At 41.0% G+C, this 18,064-nt stretch overlaps 1 protein-coding gene and 2 long non-coding RNA genes across 4 annotated transcripts; 1 reads left to right on the top strand and 2 right to left on the bottom strand.

Annotated features, from left to right (window-relative positions):
• Nucleotides 1-69: 69 nt before the first annotated feature.
• LOC118598695 lies at nucleotides 70-1,094 on the top strand. The gene is made up of 2 exons (XR_004947796.1): nucleotides 70-228; nucleotides 617-1,094. It is a non-coding gene; the product is annotated as an uncharacterized LOC118598695 (long non-coding RNA).
• Nucleotides 1,095-3,241: 2,147 nt separating this feature from the next.
• On the bottom strand, nucleotides 3,242-16,674 carry LOC112150675 (zinc finger protein 239). 2 transcript variants are annotated; one of them, XM_036211631.1, is made up of 4 exons: nucleotides 16,530-16,674; nucleotides 13,048-13,254; nucleotides 4,137-4,283; nucleotides 3,242-4,060 (listed from the first exon to the last, which is right to left on the bottom strand). In XM_036211631.1, the coding sequence occupies exons 1-4, from the start codon at nucleotides 16,546-16,548 to the stop codon at nucleotides 3,960-3,962; spliced, it is 474 nt and encodes a 157-aa protein (XP_036067524.1). In that variant the 5' UTR covers nucleotides 16,549-16,674; the 3' UTR covers nucleotides 3,242-3,959. The 2 variants fall into 2 exon arrangements, with proteins under 2 accessions (XP_036067524.1, XP_024134905.1); XM_024279137.2 differs by having other exon boundaries at nucleotides 3,242-4,283.
• LOC112150684 lies at nucleotides 9,751-13,040 on the bottom strand. Its single transcript, XR_002920002.2, has 2 exons — nucleotides 12,581-13,040; nucleotides 9,751-10,400 (listed from the first exon to the last, which is right to left on the bottom strand). It is a non-coding gene; the product is annotated as an uncharacterized LOC112150684 (long non-coding RNA).
• Nucleotides 16,675-18,064: the final 1,390 nt, after the last annotated feature.

Genomic DNA, 18,064 nt, shown 5'->3' on the forward strand with positions numbered 1-18,064 from the left:
ATCTTTTTCTATGATCTTTCTATAAGAAAGGAAAGTACATTCTGCTTTGTGCTTCCTAGGAAAAAAACATTTTGATGCATCAGAAAAGAAAATACATTTATATCTATTAACTAGAAGGGGCAGAACTGGGATTATAAATAACTTTGAAGCATGGACTAAATGAAACTACTGTTCATTAATGAGGTCTTATCTTACTTCGGAGTACAATATATTTTGTGGAAACTTAATGTGTGGGCTGCACGGTGGCGCAGTGGTTAGCGCTCTTGCCTCACAGCGAGAAGGCCCCGGTTCGACTCCCGGCTGGGACCTTTCTGTGTGGAGTTTGCATGTTCTCCCTGTGCATGCGTGGGTTTTCACCGGGGACTCCGGCTTCCTCCCACCGTCCAAAAACATGCTTCATAGGTTAATTGGTGACTCTGAATTGCCCCCAGGTGTGGATGTGAATGTGAGAGTGAATGTGTGTGTGGTTGAGGCCCTGCCACGGACTGGCGACCTGTCCAGGGTGTACCCCGCCTTCGCCCTTCAGTAGCCGGGATAGGCTCCGGCACCCCGCGACCCCGTAAGGGAAGCAGCGGTCAAGAAAATGGATGGATGGATGGAAACTTAATGTGCAGAGGTAGAGCAGATCGACCTCTGATTGGAAGATCTCTGGTTCGCTTCCTGTTCTGCTCATGTGTTTGAAGTGTCCTTGGTCAAGACACTAAACCCCAAACTGCTTCTGGTGGTTATAGGTTGGCGCCATCTATGTGTGAATATATGTGTGTGCTCAAGACTGACCGTAAAGCGCTTTGGCCTTTCTAAGGAGGTAGTAAACTGCAATATAAAGATACGCTTTTTTTTTTTTTTTTTTACATTTTTGTCATGGATCACTTGTTCCCAGCATCCTTTTTCTAAAGTCAATGAAAGTGAAAAAATATTTTATCCTTAAACTTGACCCCTTCTAACAGAATAACATTTTACTACTGTGACATTAACTGTAGAGTAAATGAAAGCTGTTTACTCTGCTGTTGAGACCTTCACAGGATGTTCTTGTGCTGCTGATATTTTTTCAGTTATTTTGTAATTGCACCTTTAATAAGACTAGCATCATCTTATATCTTTGTTTACGTATTTGTTTGTACAGATATTTAATTTACACTTGATTATCTTGCAAGAAATACAAGGAAACTGGAAAACTTCATCTGCACTGTGCAGTACTGGGTATTTATCTCGGAGTAACACTGGTTGAAGTTTTGGATAAAGGTGTTCGGCTGCCTCCTCTTCTGCTGACACTCCAAACTAAATACTGTCATGTTCTTTCAAAGACAAACTCATTTTCTTAAAAGATTAGAAATATTCAGTCATAACTGACATTTAGTAATATTACAAAAAAAAATAATATTTTTTTTTCATTAAAATTAACATTTATTATTAACTCATTTTCTTAAAAGATTAGAAATATTCAGTCATAACTAACATTTAGTAATATTTATTACAAAAAATTAATAAAAACATTTTTTCATTAAAATTAAAATTTATTATTAAAAAAATAAATAAAAATACACCAGACGCTGGCCAAGCGTCTGGCGGGCTCAAACCTGGGAGGGGAGCTGGCAGGGTACTCATTGAGTAAGCTCTACAGTCCAGTATTCGCTACCAGCTTGTAGTGTGCTGAGTACTCACTGGTAGCGCCTGAGACATGTAGTTGGGTTCCCTTATGTTTTACGGTAATCGCTTTCTACCGCCCGCCTTCGCCAGCCCCCCGCTCGAGGGGCTGGTTTGTTTTCAGCTTGAAAACAATGAATTCCACAACTCACAATAATAAGTTAGTGGTATAGTTATTTACAGGAATGCTTTTCTTATCTGGTCTGAATGAAATACATAAAAGTTACCTTTGATATTGCTAATAATGAATAAGAAGATACATGATTTTCATTAGCTTGATATGTATTTCCCCCCAAAAAGATAATAATAAAGAAAGCTTTAAATAACAAAAAATGACCACGTCAATAGCAGGTATTTCCACCATTTGCTGCAATGACAGTTTGACAGCAGCGTCTAATGCTCTTCACTATTTATTATGTTGTTCTGAAGTGTTGACCAAAGTGAACCCTGAGGACCATGTCGCTCATTTTTGATCTCCAGCAAAGCTGTCAACCATCATTTCTCTCCAAGGTGGCTCAACACTCATCAGTGAACAGGACAGTAGACAATTGATGCTTTGTCCACTTCACACGGTCATGTGTCCACTGCAAAGGTTCACAGCACCTGAAACAGTTCAAGTGAAAGTGATGAAATCGGTTGCGTATAGTTTGTGTAGCAACTTTAAAGCCTTGTAACTCACAAAAATAAACAAAATACTTCTTGTCCAACTAAGTATTCTTGAACATGAAAAATATTTAGCAATAAAGTCTAAATTTAAAGGGTTTTCAAAATTATTTAAAGGAATCTGTTGATGCATCAACAAAAATATCAGGACCTGCCCATCCTCTCCATACACAAACCACCACAAAATACCCAACCTGCAGGTGAACAGGTGCACGAAATCAAAATTCACCTCCTGATCATGTGACATAGGGACAACAATGGTGGCTACAGTTTGTCTGGAAAACCTAGTACTGTTCACATCTGGTAAACAGGTCTGCTGTGTGGTATTTGCAAAACTATGTCTGAGTGCACAAGCCCTTAGGTATTGGTCATTGTTGTGGTGTGTCACAAACTGACAGTAGTTCTGCGTCTTGCACACTTTGAGACAAACCAGACTTCTTATTACCAACCTGAAGGCGCATTATGGCCAGGTGGTGCTGCTTGTCTGTTAAGCAATGTCATGTGTTCATGACTGTTTTAGTGATGAACTTGAAATGACTTACTGGCATAACCAGCTTTTTATGCCCACAGAATGGTGGAATTTATGCCAAATTGAAATATATATATATATATATATATTTTAGAGTTTTTTTGGGTTTTGGGCCAAACTCCCCCCTGTACTATTGCATCTTTATCTCAAAAATCTGTGAAATGAAACAAACACTGTAGATAAGATGTCCACTGTTTTTTTAAATATCCCTAAATTACTATGAGTAGTGTGTGTCTTATGTGAGTAGAAAATTATTCCAGCACAAATTTTGATGAGAACTAAATAAAAAGAAAAGACTCCTGCAATCAGGAGAAACTACCAAAGCAGAACAAAACAAGAATCTAAATCCATGATGCTGCTAAACTTTGCTCTGAGATTACACAGCTGAATAACTAACACATGATATGTGATCATGGTTACTTTATTTAATCAAACAGGGAAAGCAGTTTGTTTATGGAGGAAAACTTGAGCTGAAAATCCAAAGTGAACAGAACCATTCATTTTAGCAGCATCATGTGACACATAGTCTCTTAGGATGCAAAGTATGAGCAAAGATGAACATCTTCTGACTTCCTGAGTCAGCATGCACTCTCCTTTGTGTGAACTCTGACGTGGCGAAGCAAACTGCTTCTGAAGCCAAAACACTTTCCACATGTTTTGCACGAAAACGGCTTCTCCCGCGTGTGAGTGGTCATGTGACAGGCCAGGTCATTGCTGCGACTGAACCCTTTGCCGCACGTCTGGCACGCGTGCGGCTTTTCACCTGTGTGGGTCCTCCTGTGGATGATCAGGCTGCCCCTTTGGTTGAAACTTTTACCGCACGTTTCACAGGAATAGGGGTTGTCGCCGGTGTGAATCCGTATGTGGCGCAGGAGGCTGTTGCTGAGACTGAAGCACTTTCCACAAGTGTTGCAGAAATGAGGCTTCTCCCCTGTGTGCGTCCTTGTGTGATACAGCAGGTCGCTGCTGCGCGTGAAGCGCTTTCCGCAGGTTCTGCAGGTAAACGGCTTCTCCCCAGTGTGAGTCCTCATGTGACACACCAGGTCGTTGCTGCGGCTGAAACCTTTATTGCAAGTTTGGCAGGAAAAGGGTTTCTCGTCTGTGTGGGTCTTCATGTGATTCATCAGACTGCCGCTTTGATTGAAGCTTTTTCCACATGTGTCACACGAATATGGACTTTCCCCTGTGTGGATCCGTATGTGGCGCAGCAGCGTACTTTGAAAGCTAAAACGTTTGCCGCAGATGAGGCATGGAAACTTTAACAGGGAACTCTGAGCAGCCAAAAAGCTACTGGTGGCACCTTGACTGTCAGAGAGAGCAGAGCCTCCATAGTGTCTGCTGCAGGCGTCTTCTTGCTCCTCCTTGAGCAGTGAAGGTTCAGACACTCCAAGAGTCTGCCTGAAGCACCTCTGATGACAGTCTTCCTCAGTGAGAGCCTCATCCTCAGCTGCAGAGACACAGAAAAACAGGAAAAAGGCTTAATTTGGCAGAAAAATAGTTCTTTGAGATGATTCAGCTCTGAAGAGTCACAAATGACATTTCCTTTAAATATAGCAGAAGTACGAGCTTTGAAAACCTCTTTGTGACTTGAAAGCAGTGAAGAAACTTGGTGCCAGACTTCTGGTTATCTGTGGATTTTCATTAACTGAAAGTCTGCAGAAAAAAACCTGTGCAAACTCCTAACTTTTTAATCTATCTGTTTGCTCCTATGACCTCACAGGACTACCAGCTTGCAAATGAAGCCTCTATGGATGATCTAAAACTTTCAAAAATGAAATGAAAATTATGCTTTTAACATGTTCTTGTGGCATTTTTATGATGATGGAGGTCATGTCCTAGTCTCAGCTGGCATCTGGCTCAAAACTGTACAGCTGGACAGCTCCAATATTGTTAGCTTTTTTTCTGCACCAGTAATGTTATATTAGGGTGGCGGGATATCCCGGGTCTGGCTGCTTGCCTTTGCCCTCAGGCGGGATCCTATGGTGATGTCCTCTGTGATCACAATTGTTTCAGTCTCTGGTATGGACAGTTCCCCAAAATATCCCTTCAACCAGCATCAAGCCAGATTTCAATGTTAGTTTCTATTTCTATTTAGTCTTTGAGTTTCACAGAGAATGCTTACAGGTAAGTTTTATTTATTTTAAAGGGCTCTACAGAAGCATTGGTAATCATGCTTCATGTCTGGGTTCATGAAATCCTTTAGAGATTCTCCAGGTACACTCTTGCTGCAGGAGCATCTGAATGACGGCCGGCTTCCACGATGTTTCCATCTCTCTGTGACCCAGTTTGAAGACCACTACGTACATTCTGCACATTTTACAAGTAGCCTTTCAAAGTTCTGTCTTTCGTGGTACATGTGTGATATATATATAATCATAAGTGTTTCTAGTGATTGTAATTCATCAATGTGTGCAGATGCCCATGGATGGGGTCTCGGCTGACTGGACTTCATGTTAATTCGGCTTTGAGCTTTTCAAAAAGTTTGGTCAGCTGAGAATTATGCACTCTATGCATAGTTTCGTAGTTTATTCACAGCTATTGTGTAAATCTTACTTAATTGTACGTGATTTTTGCGAGATGCATATGCTAGTTTGCTTTCCACAAATGTCTAACAAACTTTTCACACATGTACCACTGATATATAACAATGCGTATACGGCGGCCATACTGTATCATGTTAAAATTACGTAATTGACGCACAAATCACTAATGATTACGTTCCACTTGAGCCTGGCTTCAAGGGGGTGCTGCCCCTGTGCCCCTTAGCATCTGGTGTTAAGTACCAGGACACGCAGTATGGATGGATGGGGGAATTGGGGTCGGATGGGGGGGGCATAACTCTATTAGCTTGATGGTGAGACAGTTCTGTGGATCCATCTTAGATGAGTACCTTGATGAGCACATGTCCCTGGCTGGCAACAACTGGCTGATAAATGGTATCAATGGTGGAACTTTCCCCACACCATCTGGGCCATTATTGACAACCATGTAGCCTGCAAAGCTCCCCCTGACTCTGGTTCAGAACACCATAACTATGAGGGGTTCTTCTTCAGTATCATTCTCCTCGCTGTGGTCTTGTCAGACAACAGGTTCATCTGGGCAGATGTATCCGCCAAAGGCTCCTCCTCAGATTCCCACATATAGAACAACAGTGAATTTAGAGCTAGGATGGAGAATAATTAGATTATTGGCTGGCCACGTCCCAATGACAACCATGATGTGCCCCGCTTCTTGGTGGGGGATGATGCCTTCTCCCTCAGGACCTATCTAATGAAGCCCTGACAAGGTTAGGAGGGGATCTTCAACTGCAGACTCTCCAGGGCCAGGGGAGTGGCTGAGAATACATTTGGTATCCTTGCTAACCATTTTCAAATTCTTATCACCACAATGTGTCATCATGCTGTCATAGTGAGTGTCATTGTCAAGGTGTGTATTCTCTTCCACAATATCATGAGCTCACATTACCCTGTCCTCCAGAACAGACTTGTATACAATCAAGGTGAAGACAGACACATGCAGCCAGGAGCATGGCAATCTGGACAGAATCTTGTGATAACTGAAGACGTTAGAGCTCCCAACAAAACCTCCGGAAAGACATGATAATTGATTAATTAGAGACTGTGAGGCTGCTTTTGACTTCAATGCCATGAAAGGATGCTTGATCAGAATGTGGATATGATAGTTTGATGTACGTGATAATTTTCTTATCTTTATGTAATCAAAATCATAAATGTGTAACACGCACTATGACACCTTATTTGTCTTTTGCACGTTATTTACTACTGAAAATAACCAATCGAAGATTCAATTAACAACTTTATTGGTTTGTGATACTAATAACATAGTCATATCATACTGTTAACCACAATCACTGATAATCACTACCATCCTCACTGCTGGCAGGATTCGTGCTGGTGTAGTGTACATCTAGTGCAGCTGGAGAAGTGTTCTAGAGAACTTCTACCCTGGCTTTGAGGACCAAACTGGCTGTCCATGCTGATGGTTGAGAAGTTTTTAGGCATGTTTTCATGTGCAGCACATAATGACAAAAAGACAGCAGCTTGGAGGATGACAGGTTGCTTGATCTGCATGGTCCAGTGGTCTGCCTCTGGGGAGAAGGAAGTTGGCTGAAGGGAGGCTGCTGTGAAGGAGGAGCCTGGCTGAAGAACTGCTCTAGCAGTGGAGGCTGGAATGAGCCAACAGGCTAAGAAGGTGCAGACTGTGATTATGGTGGCCTGTCAGCATCAGTCAGGGGGAGGCTGTGGAGGATGGACGTTATCTTGGCCCTCACCACCAGGTACTGGTTGTCAGGGAGAATCCTCAGGGAGTTCTGGACGTACGAGATGAAGGGCTCTCGACCTGACACTGATGGCTTCTGCTGAACCAGTTGTGCCATCATGGAAGTGTTGGCCTTGATGCTGTCTATCAACTCCTTCGTACAGTCATCCTCGTCTCCTTCCTGTCTCCTTCTTTTTCGGCCCATGGATCTCCGTGAGAGGCTCAATGGCTCTGTTTGTCTTGCTGCATGGGCTTGGCGGGCAGAGCTGGACTCGAGGCCCTCAAGTGACTGGTCTTCATCTGCAGCTGGCTGCTGTGAAGATTGTTGTGAAGACTCCGAGTCAGAATCATGTGGACGGGGCTCAGATAGTGACTGTGTATGTAGGTCCTGGTGCTGAAGGTGGGACATGGGCTGGCTCTGTCCCTCGTTGGACCTAAGTTGCGGAGTGTAGAAAGAGATGTTGTCCACTATCCAAAGCTCACGGTCTGTCAGCTTCTTCCTGGCCTCGCCTGATTTTTTCTTCAACAACCTCACAAACCAGTCTTTCACTGACTTCCACCAGCCCTCCAAGTGCTCGATGGTCACACCAAACTGTTCAGCCTTGACAGCCCACAAAGTTCTCCTAGACTTGTACAGCCTGTGGCCCCTCCTCCAGACTCCCTCGTTTTTCCTCATCCACTCGACGAGATCTTCCTCCTGCTCCTCTGTGAGGCTGTGATCTTGCCGTGCTTTTTGTTCACCAGATGCTGCCTGGATCGGCTTGGCCTTGCCTTTGCCCCTGGTTGGTTGGGGGGGAGGGACCTCGACGTGCTCACTACCAGCTTTACCATTATCACCACCAGCAGCTTTGAGGACATCATCATCACCACCACCAGGAGCTTGGAGCTTGGAGTCAAGAGCTTCAACATCAGGGCCAGGGTGTGTGGGGGATCTTGGTTCAGGAGATACTGTCCCGTAAAAACCCAGGAGGGGAAAAATAAAAACAAGAATAAAATTAGACATTTTTTTTAAATTATTGTCTTGGTGAAAATTGGAAAAAATATAATAAAGTTCAGGAGACTTGAGCAGCTGCCTCCCCAATGCCACAGGTGCTTCTCTGACTGCCCGCCAGCCATTCTCCCAGGGTCGGTGTAGCTGATCGAGTCACTGAACACATCACGTGTCCGAAGATGAATCGCTGATTGGTATATGCGACACAGCAACCTCGCCAAAGTTCAGATATTTGAACTCTGGTTGTGCCGCGCCACTCAAATTGGGCCACAGGACCTCAGATTACATCTGTACAGTAACTCAACATTAAAACTAGTTGCCCCTGATGCACAAATTATGTTCGGTGTGAGAGCAGTGTAAGGCTTTTATATATTTAGGGTAGCTTTGCCAAATCTTGCAGTTGCTATAGCAACCCCAGGCTACCACCTGGTGCTGCCCCCGAGAGCCTTCAACACTGTCCAGCCTTGATTACTGGGTTAGAAGCTGTGGCTGATGGGTGTCGGGAGGTCCTTGGTCTCCTGGATCACAGATTACTTGTTGGACAAGCCCCAATTTATCCAGTTGTGTAGTGTCCGGTCTGATGTGTTGACGAGTGGTGTGGGAGCCCATGTCTCCTTTTCTGTTCACCTTCCACAGCAGTGACATTCAGTAAAACTTAGTGATGTCATTTTCGGAAGTTCTCTGGTGACTCTGCAGCTGTCAACTGTATAAGTGGTAGGCAGGAGGAGAAATACAGGTGAATGAATTTGTGAGGTGGGAAGCTTCCCAGCCCCTCGGCATCTTGGACAGAGATGTGGGAGAGGTGAAGGAGTACAAGTAGCTGGGAGTAACCATCAGCGTCAGACTGAGCTAATAGACCAACAGCACAGCTGTGTACAAGAAGACCTGCAGCAGACTATTTCCTGATGAAACTAGGGTCCTTCAATATGTGCAGCAAGATGCTCAAAATTTTCTACCAGTGTGCTGTGGCCAGCAGACTTATCTTTCTCTGTGGTCTACTGGGGGGGCAGCACAGCTGCCAGTGACACAAAGAGACTGAACATACTGTTCGGCAAGACTAGCTTTATAATTAGGTGCAAAAGGGACACTACTGAAGCGGTGATGGAGAGGAGGACTTTGAATAAACTTGTGTCCATCATGGATAATCCTGAGCACCCTCTCCATCCTCTACTCTACAGACGGGTGGCCGCCTTTTCAAGAGGCTAAGGCAGGCTAACCGCTACAGGAGATCCTTCTTGCCTCACTCCAGTGGACTATATAACTCGTCATCCTTGAGCCATAGTTAAGCTGAGTTTGATGTTTGTCTTTCTAAAAGCTGGTTGGAACTGACTGTTTTTTTCCCCTGATTCTTGTTATTCAATTTTTTTCCCCATTTACTGAGCCTACACAGTTGCTGTAACAACCAAATTTCCCAGATTGGGATCAGTAACATATCTTTATCTTAAAATACCACTGAGAACACTTTCACAATAGATCGAAAGGTGATTCAAAAGTTGGACTTTAAATAGAAACAAATTTAAAAATTTTAAAACTCAAAATTCCACAATAAAATTCTGTATTTAACCAATCATTATTATTCAGAGGGACTCTGGGAAGGTCCTACACAATTGGTTGACAGGTAGTTACAAAAAAATTTTTTTTCAACAAGTGACTTATTTATTTGTGCTTTACATTTGACCTTTAGCATAGGATGTTAAAGGTCAAATGGATCTGCAGACTGAACCTCAAGCTACGTACACAACCGGCATTTGATTCGACGCGGGTTTAGCCCATGTTTGTTTTTGGTTTTTTTATCAAACAGTTAAATGGCTTAATATACAATTAAATAAATTAGTAATTGCAGTCAGAAGAAACAAATACAGGAAAAAAAACTTCTTGATTTTCTCTGCATTTAATGACACTTTGATTACATTTGATCTAAATGAAAAGTGACTTTTTAATCACTGGATTAAAACTAAATAAGTAAAAGGAGCAGTGTAAAAAAAAACAAAACAAAAAACAAACAACAATTTGCTCATTTCATAGTCAACACCACAATCTACAAGAAAAAGAAACATCTATTTCATAAGAACTCAGAAACAGATTCAAAAACCAGACTGTGTATTTTTAACTTTAAAGCCCCCCTCCTCAGAGGAGGGAGGCTGTCAATCATTGGGATTAAACTTTTCATAAAAAGCTCAGTTTCTGACAGAGGTGGTGGTGGGGGGACATGTGGCCCGGCCTGCAGAGCCCGAAGGATCTCTCTCTCAAGGTCCACAGACTCCTCTGGGGGCCGTTTCCTCTTCCTTCTTGATCCTATATAAAAAAATAAAAAAATTAACCAGGATGATGGAACGCTGAAACATGACACACTGTTTTAGCTGTGGTAATAAAAATCAAATCTTTTGAAAGTGTGAACCAGGGTTCCTGCAAGTTTCTTCAAGTTAAATTTAAGTTTTTAAGACCACGTGTATGAAAGACCAATTTCTCAGCGTATTTCCCAGCACTGCTATCAAAGAAAAAGGAAATCCTTGAATTTCAGAAAAATATTTATTAAGTGAGCAAAACCACAATACTTATGAATGTGAAATACAAATAAAAGTACAAAAATAAACATCATTTACAAAGTCAACTTCTTAACTCTGCACTTTGGTAGCCAATTCTTCATCAGGTAGAGGCTCTTGTGCCAACGTCTCCTTATGACCTCTCCTCAGAAGTCTTGAAGTTGAGTCATCTCAGCTGGATTTAAAGTTTTCTTCCTTGGAATATTTTGCCACTCATCCAAGTGGCTTCAGTCTCCTCAGAAGGTTGGACCATTTTAGGTCAGCCATCTTGCTTCCTTCCTTCCCTTAGCCTCCTATGCCAGCCTGTCTGCATCCCTGACCAGACCTTCAGACCAGCTTCTTTTTCATTTCCTTCATCTTAAAGATCCACTTCAATGAAAGTCGTGTTTTTGACATTTTTAACATGTTCTTGTAGCATTTTTCTCATAATGGAGGATATTTATAAATAATTTAGGATTAAAACTTGTTAATGTTTCTTTATTCAAATCACATTGAATGAGGAGCAGATGAAAACCAGTAGTTTGAAAAAGCTCAGGTTTGTGACAAAGCAACTGCCATGGACGGGCCAAACCCTTCCTTCTCCGCTACAATTCTGAAGCAGCCACGTGCAGACAAATACTTCCATTAACGTCTGAGCTGACATCTGGCTCAAAACTGTAGTGCTGGATAGCTCCAATATCGCTCACCTTTTTTTTTTTTTTTGCTAAACTAGCGTTAGCTTGGGCTTGTGAGATCCTATAAGCTAATGGGAGAGAGTGTAAACAAAGGACTGATGGGAAATTAGTGGTGCTGACAGTCCCGCCCACAACCCAGATGAGAATTTCTGATGAACTCCCACTGCGCTGCAGAAAATATGTATTACAAAACGAAACAGACTAATTTTGGATAAAAACAGCCTAATCATAAGACCACTACGTTCTAGCGATGTCAGAGGAGGGATTTGTGGAAAACCAGGAGGAGGTCGGTCCTCGAGGCCTGGAGGTGGACACGCCTAGTCTAATACCTTCAATTTCATTGTTTTAAGTTGAAGCTTCTTTTTGCACACTGTGCAGCAAGCTTCAAAAACGTTATGCTGATATGATGCTTCACCCATTCTCAAAACTGTAGCTTCTTACCTTGTTTTTTGAGGTCTTTGTCGTGATGCTTTAGCACGCTTCTTTTTCTTCTTTTTTGGGGGGATCCAGCGTATTGTTGCATAACAACTGGTTCTGCCCCTCTTATTTAAATAATTTCATTTTTTCTAATTAGAAGAAATGTGGTTGTTAATTTGAAGTATTTGGCAAGAATTGTTAAACGAAGAAGTTTCAAACAGAACAATTTTCAAGACTCTTTTTAAGACCCCGCGGGAACCCTGGTTAACAAACGCCTGCACACACACGAGTCCTGCAGCTGTGATGGACCAGGAGAAGAGGAAAGGGCAGGAGCAGATGATGGGCAAGAAGCAGCTGTTAGTCCTGGCAGAGACTTCGGCTTTGAGAAAGAGGAGCCAAGCTCGCCAAAGTCGGAGATTGCTGCAATAATAACGACAGGTGATTCCATAAACACATATTTCGACAATATAATCTTAAAGAATGACTTGAAACAATAACTTTTTTTTAAACAATTGAAATACAATTTTTTTCCGTGATGATGCTGCTGCTTCTGCCTGAGGGTCACTCTGCCGTCCTGTCCTCCAGACTTGCGTCCATACTCATCTCCCATTGGGAGAAAATGGGTCCAAGAAGAACAGGACAGCAGAGTATTTTCATCTTTTGAATTCCCTCTTCTTATTTCCCCTCCTTCCTCTTCTCCCTCATATAGAGGCCCTAGAAGCCCTTACACCTTTTCTTGCACTGATCCGTTAAAATACCAAAGGCTGTTAGCTAATGCTAGCAGCATATGCTACACTAAGTAAAAGAGCTCAATATAATGCAATATTTTATGAAAACTTACGTGGCAATCCAACCTTCTCCGACACACTGCTCCAGGACTTGTCCTTCACAGCTCTATTCCAATATATGAAAGACTTGGTATCATACGATTCCAGCTGGGAAAACTTATTATTTTCTCCTCCATGATCAGACAACTTTCAAATGTGATGCTTGGCTACCCCGTGAACTGAAAGGGACACCATCCAAGTCCCTGAATGGTCAAAGTTTGACTTGGTTTAGCTGGAAACTCCCGTTCAACGGCCACGCGTTTGGCATGTTAAGCGAGAAAATTGTCAATAAATTGAGTAGCTACGTGTGAACGCAAGAGTTTTTAACGCAAAAGCCCGAAACGCGCATTTGCAAAGACTTTTCAATTGGAAGTGAATGCTTGAGGGAGCGTTATCAAGGCTGGTGTGTGCGTAGCTTCACGGTTCACAACAGCTAAAGTTACATCAGATTTGGGTTGAAGTGGAGAAAGAAAATACGCGCCATTTTTCGGTTTGTCTTCAAATTGCTCTTCTTCCTCGTCCCCTTTGATCTCCTGTTCCGGTTCCTCCTCCTTGATCGGTACAGGTTCCGGTTCCTCCTCTTTGATCTGAAAAATTTTCAGTTCCTCCTCCTTCATCTGCAAATGTTCTGGTTCCTCTTCTTTGATCTGTAGAAGTTTATGTTCCTTCTCAAGGACTTCTGGGAATCCTGGAGAAACAACAAAGTGTTCAATCATCATAAAGATCTGAAACATTTGCACTAATGAAGAAACAGCTGGAACATCGGTTAGCTTTTGTCAGAAGTGAATCACTTGTGGTTCCACTTCCAGTGTATCCCATCACCTCCCAACAGAACTTGTATCCACAAATAACTCATATCATATCAGAAGACCTGAATCATGTTGATTTAAAAACCGTCCCAGAATGTCAATTTTATGACAAAGGGAGCAAATGTCCCGTTCCGAGTTTGTTCCAACATCAAGATGGGCTTTAGCGCCCCAAAATACTTCCACATCTGGATCCTTTTTGACCATATTCATTCTCTTAACACCACCCTACACTCAAAGGAAAACTGTCCACTCTACATTCAGAATTTTTTAAATCTGACAAAACCACAAATGGAGATGTGTACAGCAGTACATGGAGCAGTACATCACAGCTGCCCTGGACTAAATTAAGATTTGAATGGCCCTCACTATTGTTGACAGGTGTTGCTAGGCCTAAACCTTGGACGACAGAAGAGATGCAACTGAATCTCCATACTCTACAGCAGCTGATACACTACTGTGGTGAGGTTCATATAGTTAGTTAGTTAGTTAGTCCTTTATTTCGAACATACAGATTACATGGTAAAAAACAAAACAAAACAAGAAAAAAAAAAAAATTATATAAATTATAAATAAAAGATATTACACCTCAATTGTGTAGTTCGAAATGGAGTAGGAAGAAGTTTAAAAACTTTTTTTAATCCTACCCCCTAAAAATATATCTTCATTTTAATCTTTAATATAAACTATTTCAGAAGCAGAAATTAAGTACCATCAGACATCTGTCCATATAATCGAATACACACAGGATCTATACAAAAACACGTACATATACAGTGTAGTGGTGATAAATCTATTGACAAGAAGTGGAGCGGCTTCTTAATAGAAGTTTTCTCTGCCCTATAGGCCCTTCTGTAATCGCTGCTTCAGGGGCTGTTTCTTTGTTGTTTTAAAAATCCAATGGTACAGTCTCTAAAAAAACATCCCTGATTCATGTAATTAATACTATCGAAGACCCATTTTAAAGCTTCACTATTTCTTAAAAGCTCAACCGAAAGCATGCATCGTTTTGATGTGTTTCAATCAAGATGAAAGACAAGGGGTGTGACGCTTCCTTTGAACAATGATTCGATTTAGAGTGGCGACCCAATTCAGAGTCGATTTTGATTCATTTTGAACGATTCAATCCGATTCATTGACTTAAAATTGAACAGGACATCTTTATCCAAAACGTCAACCAGTGTGACTCATGAATACCTGGAACTAAACGGTGCAGGTTAAGTTTTCCAGATTCCTTGTACTTCTTTCAAGATAATCAAGTGTAAATTAAAACAAGCAAGAATTAATATCAAATCTGTTCACATTTTAGTTAAAATAAAACTACCATGCCTTCTTCCAAACAGTATCTTCCAATTTCAATAGCAATGATTATTTTCATTTTGAAACACTTTTATAATGGTATAGGTCAATATGCCTTCGAGTTCTGGCCGGGACAGCTGGGGCGGAAGTAAGCCAGTGCTATTTTCCCATCATCCCTTTGTTTACAATCTCTCCTGCTAGATTACAGCCCCTCACATCCTAGATCAATCAAAAATAGCGACCAATATTGGAGCTATTCATCTGTATACATGGATCTGTTAGTATAAGTGGATGCATCGGAATTAACTAGTGGATCAAAAGTCTTCTCCTGATTCACCAATTTTTTAATAGTTAAAAATGCTGTTTTAATCACGACGCTGAAGTTGGCTTCCGATTCACAGCTTCCGATTTGCGAGAGCGTTCCACTGTATTTTTCGAACTCAGACCACCTAAAAACAGGTCCTGTTCGAAAACTACTGCACCTAGACAGTTCAAACCTGAATTAAATTATGCTTTAGATAGTAAAGAATAAATTAAGCATAGTTTCTGATTTGTGAAAGCTTTTGCTGATTTGTGAAAATGTGAAATAGGAGGATTTTTATCGCATTTTTTGCACTCTGACCACATAAGAACAGGTCCTGTTCAAAAACTACTGTACCTAGACAGCTCAAACATGGATTAAATTATGCTTTAGATAGTAAAGATTATGTCAAATACAGTCTTTGATTTGTGAAAGCTTTTTTGGGTGTGCAAAAATGTTGTCTTTTAGATGATTAAACCTCTATTTTTTCAAAGTTCCTCCCTTTTTCCCCTCACCCCAATAACAGCTGCACAGGTACTACCTTGCATTTTCTTTTTCATTAGCCATGATAGTGCAAGTTCTTGTCTATTAAGTAAAATAAATTTCTATCTTATTGAATTTGTGCAAAAATTTCCTACACCTAGCACAATAAAACAGTGCAGTAGTAAAGTGGTACCTGTAGTATCCAGGTTTGAGTTGTCTAAATCCTCCTATTTCACATTTTCACAAATCAATAAAAGCTTTCACAAATAGGAGACTATGTTTGATATAATCTTTATTATTCAAAGCATAATTTAATTCATGCTTGAGCTGTGTAGATGATGTACTTTTTGAACAGGACCTGTTTTTATGTGTCAGATTACAAAAAATGCGAAAAAATCCTCCTATTTCACATTTTCACAAATCAGCAAAAGCTTTCACAAATCAGAAACTGTGTTTGATGTAATCTTTACTATCTAAAGCATAATTTAATTCTGGTTTGAACTGTCTAGGTGCAGTAGTTTTTGAACAGGACCTGTTTTTAGGTGGTCTGAGTTATAAAAATACAGTGGAACGGCTCTCGCGAATCGGAAGCTGTGAATCGGAAGCCAACTTCAGCGTCGTGTTTTAATCTCGAATTTCTTTCTTTATATAAGTCCTCTATCAAGAGGAAAAATGCCTCAAGGTGGAGTGGGTCTTCCAGTTTTAAGAAAACTATTAATATCTTAGGTATCCAATTATCTTCATGTATCTGCAGATTTTTTATGATTGGTGGTTTACTGTCTAACCTTTTGTCGAAATATGAGAATATTTATTTAAAAATCAATACAGTTTTGTTTAAGTATTTTTAAATGAAATGATGCCACCTTGTCGCAGATTGTTCTCAGGAGCACGCAGGACTCAGACGAACCCTTACTGTCAGAGTTACAAGTCAGAACCTGAAGATGTTCGGCTGCAGGTCTTCAGAACTTGGAATGTGTGTGTATGTGTGTGTGTGTGTGTATGGGGGTTTACAATGCACCGATGACGCGTCCAGCAGCCACACGCGCGCGGACAAACAACACAATGAGCTCGTACCTGACGGTCCGGCGGGCATGGCGCTACGGTTCGGTCGGGTTTCTCCTGCTTCAAGTGGTCCCAAAGAGGAGAACGCGGCCCACAGAGGCTCCCTCCGTGAAAATGGAGCCGAAGAAGCTAGGGAAAAACTACAAATTGGCGTTAGAGCGCCCTCTGCCGGTGGAGCGTGCAATTTCTTTAAATAAAGCTTTATTCACACCAAACCATTCACAAAAAAATTTTTTGTTTTTAACATACTTTATATAAGAATGGTTTTCAACTTAAAAAAAATTATTAACAAAACTTAAGATACATACATAAACAGAAAAGATGGACAAGAGGGCCACCAAAAAAGAGCAGTGAATGGTAAAACAGAAAACAAAATAAGATCAAGGTTCAGAGTATGCTGAACAATCACATTTTTAAATTTTTTTATTTTTATTTAAGAAGGTTTAGTTTGCAACCACGGCAGGGGCATAAGCAGACCGTCAAATAGTTTCATCTGGCCTGAAAGGATACCAGGTAATTCATCTTAAGGAAAAAAGGCTATTTTCTCTTTATATTTCTAATTCTCCTTAAAAAAAATGCTTAATTAATATAATTGTACCAAATCAGTTTCTGATTTATCTATTTATCTTTTGTGATATCTCTCTAAGTGAAGTTACAGATGTGATCAAGCTTCTTAAACTTAATAAATCTCCTGGGACAGACGGCCTGATCGCCGAGTTCTATAAGCAGTTCTATGACACTTTAGCCCCATTTCTTCTTGAAACTTTTAAAGAGAGCATTGACAAGGGTGTGCGCCCCCCCACTGTGTGTCAGGGCTCATTTCGCTGATTCCTAAATCTGGAAAGGATCACTCGCTCCTTGATAATTGGAGACCAATCTCTTTACTAAATTGTGATTATAAGATACTTGCACTAATTTTTGAAACAGGATAAAACTTGTTTTAGATGCGGTCATTGATGAGAGTCAGTCTGGTTTCATGCAGAATTGTCATATTTCAAACAATATTAGATCAATTCTGGATATTATAGACTACCCAGAACTTGTGCAGGATGACGGCTTTATTCTGCTTTTAGATTATTATAAAGCCTTTGATTCTCTGGAACATGATTTTATCATCACAGCTCTAAAAACGTTTGGCTTTGGTTAATTTTTCTGTAATTCAGTTCAAACATTACATTCCAACAGTAATAGTTCTATAAAACTTTCTGGCGATACAGCTCCAAGATTATTTTTAAAATGTGGGGTAAGGCAAGGACGCCCCCTATCTGTGTATTTGTTTCTTCTTTCTGCTCAACTTCTTAACTCACAAATTAAACTTAGTCCAATTAGAGGTCTGGTTGTGGCTGATAGAGAGATATTTATAAGCCAACTAGCAGATGACACTGCTCTCTTTCTTCAGAATGCCTCTCAAGTATCTGTAGCAATCAATATTATTCAATCATTTTCTAAAGCTTCTGGACTCACTCTTAACTTGAATAAATGTGAAATCCTTCCTGTTAAAGAATGTTTAGTGACGTCCATATACGGAATCCCAGTAAAGGACTCTG

This window comes from Oryzias melastigma, linkage group LG4 (assembly GCF_002922805.2).
Source record: "Oryzias melastigma strain HK-1 linkage group LG4, ASM292280v2, whole genome shotgun sequence".
In the NCBI taxonomy this organism is placed as follows: Eukaryota; Metazoa; Chordata; class Actinopteri; order Beloniformes; family Adrianichthyidae; genus Oryzias; species Oryzias melastigma.

Coding starts and splice junctions, on each gene's coding strand:
- LOC112150675 (XM_024279137.2), bottom strand. Junction 4,284..13,047: donor TGAAGACAAACCGAAAAATG/GCGCGTATTTTC, acceptor GTGTCTCTGCAG/CTGAGGATGAGGCTCTCACT.